This window comes from Impatiens glandulifera, chromosome 1 (genome assembly GCF_907164915.1).
Source record: "Impatiens glandulifera chromosome 1, dImpGla2.1, whole genome shotgun sequence".
In the NCBI taxonomy this organism is placed as follows: Eukaryota; Viridiplantae; Streptophyta; class Magnoliopsida; order Ericales; family Balsaminaceae; genus Impatiens; species Impatiens glandulifera.
Genome location: NC_061862.1, coordinates 21,045,103 through 21,049,658, shown reverse-complemented (window position 1 = coordinate 21,049,658; position 4,556 = coordinate 21,045,103). Strand labels below are relative to the sequence as shown.

The 4,556-nt window shown below is 28.1% G+C and overlaps 1 protein-coding gene across 1 annotated transcript; it reads left to right on the top strand.

Annotated features, from left to right (window-relative positions):
• Positions 1–1,391: 1,391 nt before the first annotated feature.
• LOC124920598 (probable fatty acyl-CoA reductase 4) lies at positions 1,392–3,458 on the top strand. Its single transcript, XM_047461119.1, has 9 exons — positions 1,392–1,400; positions 1,448–1,626; positions 1,738–1,838; positions 1,978–2,170; positions 2,257–2,418; positions 2,515–2,596; positions 2,702–2,980; positions 3,084–3,214; positions 3,305–3,458. Exons 1-9 carry the CDS (start codon positions 1,392–1,394, stop codon positions 3,456–3,458), a joined length of 1,290 nt encoding a protein of 429 aa, XP_047317075.1.
• Positions 3,459–4,556: the final 1,098 nt, after the last annotated feature.

Sequence of the window (4,556 nt, the reverse complement as noted above, 5' to 3'; positions counted from 1 at the left end):
TAATAGGAGTGCATCTAAATTATATACATAATTATAAATGAGGTCTGACCATGACCATGACCATGACCATGATTAGATGTATACGAGAAACCCTGGAGGCATGGAAGAATTTTTAAAATGAGTGCAAGAGTTCATTTCATTTGCCACAACTCAACTCGGTTATATGGATGGTGAAAAAATAAGGTGCCCTTGCTTAAAATGTAGTATTCAAAAGTACATTAAGTCGGATTTGTGCCTTAATCATTTGATTAAGCATGGATTCATGGCAAACTATCATAATATTATTTGAATAACCCAATATACTCAAATATCATTTCACTCATTCTCATATCTCTCTATCATATCACTTAATTAGTTAATAAAAATAATAAAATATTTTTTAAATAATTATTTTTTACGTTATCTATCTAAATTTTTTAACAAAAAAAACATAGCATTCTCAAAATTATTAGTGATCATTATTTTATTTTTCAACATTCAAATAATCCAAATCCAAATAAGCTCTCAATTGAGTTGATTTTTTTAAAAATTAAATATTTTAAAATTAGGTATACTTCAAGGACTGATATATGTAACATAAGGCAGTGTCATCAATAATTAGGTGAAATTCGGTTTGGGTTATTTGAATAACCAAAATCAAAATTGGTTACTCACTCTCCTCTCACCCATCATACTTATTATTCGATTCATTAATCAAAATAATAAAATATTATTTATTTTAAATATATTTTTTTATTTTTTTTCATTATATATTAATATATACCTTTAAATTTTTTACTAAAAAAATTTAAACCTCTTCAAAATTATCACTAATAATTATTTTTTCAAATAACAAATTTATTTAAATAATCTAAAACCAAATAAGGCTTAAGTTTTAATAATGTGTAAGAAATCAATAAAAATTCTAAAATATATATATATATATATATATATATATATATATATATATATATATATGATATGATGATCATCAATCTTCCATATAAATTTGGATCCTTCTCTCCTCCCACCTGCTACCTAGCTAATTATTATTATTATTATTATTATTATAATAGTGTTTTCTTCAATGGCGTCTCTACCAGAAGATAAGCAAAATCCTCATCTTTTTCATAATATGACCATTTTGGTCACTGGCGCTACTGGTTTCTTGGCTAAACGTACGTATCTACATTATATATATACGTCTTTGTTTACTTATGTATAATTAATTATATATTCAATATTATATAGTATTTGTGGAGAAGATGGTAAGAACTCAGTCAGATTTCAAGAAAATGTATCTTCTAATCAGAGCAGATGATGTTTCATCAGCCAATCAACGCCTACTAGATGAGGTAATTAATAATTAATATATTTATGGAATTCATTTAACTAATTAATTAAAAGTAATCATGACTAATGTAATTAACAGGTGATAGAAAAAGAATTATTTGGAATTGTTGGAGAGCAATGGGGAGCAGATGAACTTAAATCTTTCATTGCTGAAAAAATAGTTGCAGTTCCTGGGGACATAAGATCCTTAGATTTCGGGATTAAGGGCGATGACTCAAATATTATGCTTCAAAACATGCTTACAGATATTAACGTTATTGTTCATTCTGCCGCCACTCTCCAATTTGATGGAAGGTAGTACTTTAAATAATTATTAATCATATTCTTAATTAGAAAAAGAAAATATAGTGAATGTGACAAATTGATATATATATATATTGACATGCATGTATATATGTAATGCAGATATGATGATGCAATAAACACAAACCTGAAGGGAACTATGAACGTCTTGAGCTTTGCCCAAAAATGCACAAACCTAAAATTGCTTCTCCATGTTTCCACTGGTCAGATCCCTCTACCCTCCTTTGTTTCAAAACTTTGATAATATAACTTCATTTATAGATGGTCGATATTGATTGTCGCTAATATCTAATATTTTACTAGTGTGATTTAGCTTCGTGTATAATCTCTCTTTGTCGTCAGCTTACGTATGTGGAGAAAGGGAGGGATACATATCAGAGAAACCGTTTAATATGGGTGAAAGCCTCAATGAAGTTGATGGATTAAACATCGAGACCGAGATTAAAATGATGGAAGAACAGTTGAGTGAACTTAAGGCTAATAAAGCCACTGAAAATGAAGTTAAGTTGGCTATGAAAGACATGGGCATGCAAAGGTTATTATTAAATTGGATATCATTGATGATCTTCGTGTACGTAATAAATCAATATCATTTAATTTATTCACGAATGAATTTTACAGGGCAAAAAAGTATGGCTGGCCAAATACATATGTTTTTACAAAAGCTATGACTGAAATGTGGTTAGGACATTGGAAAGGAGATATTCCTTTGGTTATCATGCGCCCAACTATAGTAACTTGCACCTTAAAAGACCCTTTTCCTGGTTGGATGCAAGGCTTCGGGTATTTAGATTCTCAAGAATTAATTAAGAAAAACAATTTTCATTATTCCATAATTGACAAATTCCAAATATAGATGGTCTCTTGGTTTTCTTATAGATCAATCAATGGATTCATTATAGCTTATGGCAAAGGAATAATGAAATACCTCTCATTTGATCCACAAGCAAATATGGATATGGTACTCATATGTTTAACTGTCTATTATATATCCAATTTCATTTAAGGACAATAATAAAGTCAAATGTTAAAACGAAATGAAAAGAAATGTGGTTTTGATTTTCAGATACCAGGGGATATGGTTGTAAATGCAATTATTTGTGCAATTATAGTGAATATGAAACAATTAAATCTTGGTGATACAATAATCTATCACATCAGCTCTTCTTTGAGAAACCGAATCAACTATGGTCGTTTTGTAAGTCTTAACTTCAAATATTTCACCATGAATCCTTGGTTTGACAAAAATGGTAAGATGATTAAGGTTGCTCATGAACTTCAATCATTTCACACATTTGCGGCCTTTCATACATACATGAAATTCTATTACTTGATGCCATTGAAGGTGAACAACCATTCTTTCATTTCACCTATTATCTAGTTAAGTTTTAAATAATTTTGTGTCCAATAATAAAAGTAAAATAAAGTATATTTTGTTAATTGAACAGGTTTTGCAGTTGGTGAACAAAGTAACACGCCTATCAATAATAGAAACCACATTCGCCAACCTTAATAAAGGTGTCAATTTTGTGATACGGCTAGCTCATGTATACCAACCTTACACGTATTTCAAGTCAATGTAAGTCAAAATTATGACCATAATTTTTTTCTGTTTATATATTTTGATTTGACAAATTTATACAATATTTATTATTATTAACTTATACAGTTTTGAAGACAACAACACCGAAAAGTTACGAGAGGAGGTGAGAAGAATCTACGAGATAGATGAAAGTATGTTTGATTTTCATCCGGGGTCGATTGATTGGGAGGATTATTTGATGAATACACAGTTTCCGGCCACAGTGAAAAAGTTATTCTAAAAATATTGATGTTCTTCTTCTCTTCCTACCTTAAATAAATCTGTATTGGTTAATGTTGAATTAATAATTATTATTTTCATGTAATGTTCTTTGAATGCATCAAAACCTATTTCTTCTATACTTCTATCTATTGTATCCTTTCAATACGTTCATACTACCAAAGTTGTGCTTGTAATAAATGTTTTATCGTCTAATAAGAAGTTTAATTTAATGTGTTCATAATAAATGGTTTATTCTCTTATTGGATTGAAGGCCAATTGTTTTATTCTCGTTTTGGATTGAATAAAGGACGCGCAGAAGCATTAAGTTTTGTTTATCTGAACAATATGAATTCCTTTCCAACGAATTTAATTACTGTTAAAGGGAAATGGAATGGCTAATGTTGACAATCCCCATCGGCATATAGAACCAATACCTATGGTTTCAAGAACTTTTTTCACTAGTTCAACAAGTTCCTTCCCATGTTTTTTTAGCCCTATATTCAATAATCATCCTATTATCTCTCTCGATCATGAACAAATTATCTAGTTGTAATGGCTCGGAATTGATAAATTAATTTAGTCTTTATTTTTTGATTTGATTTAATATTTTGTATGATCTAAATTCTCGTGTTTAATTTTTTTTAATTAATGATATAATTATATATTTTATATATATTTTATAAAATTTACAAATAATATATTTATTTTAATTTTTAGGGGCCACAAAATTTGAATTTACATAAAGCACTCAATAACTATAATTAACTACTAAATATAATAAAAAAGATGTCTTATTCCATTTTCTCCGCCATCACTGTGACTCAATTATAGATTTATAATTATCTTATCTTGGGTGATAGAAAAGAATAACTCCTCAAGGTTATCAGTTAAATAATCACACTTGAATTATTTAAAAATAAAAACAATTCAAGAACCATTTCCTACTCTCACTACTCGATATTTAATGTCTCTGGAATTATCACCAAATTATTCACACGCTTTGTCGTGTCCATACTGAATAATACAATTTATCTAATTTTTTAAATATATAATAGTATTATTAATTATATATATATTTTTTATCTCACCGTATTATAATATATTAATTATTTATATT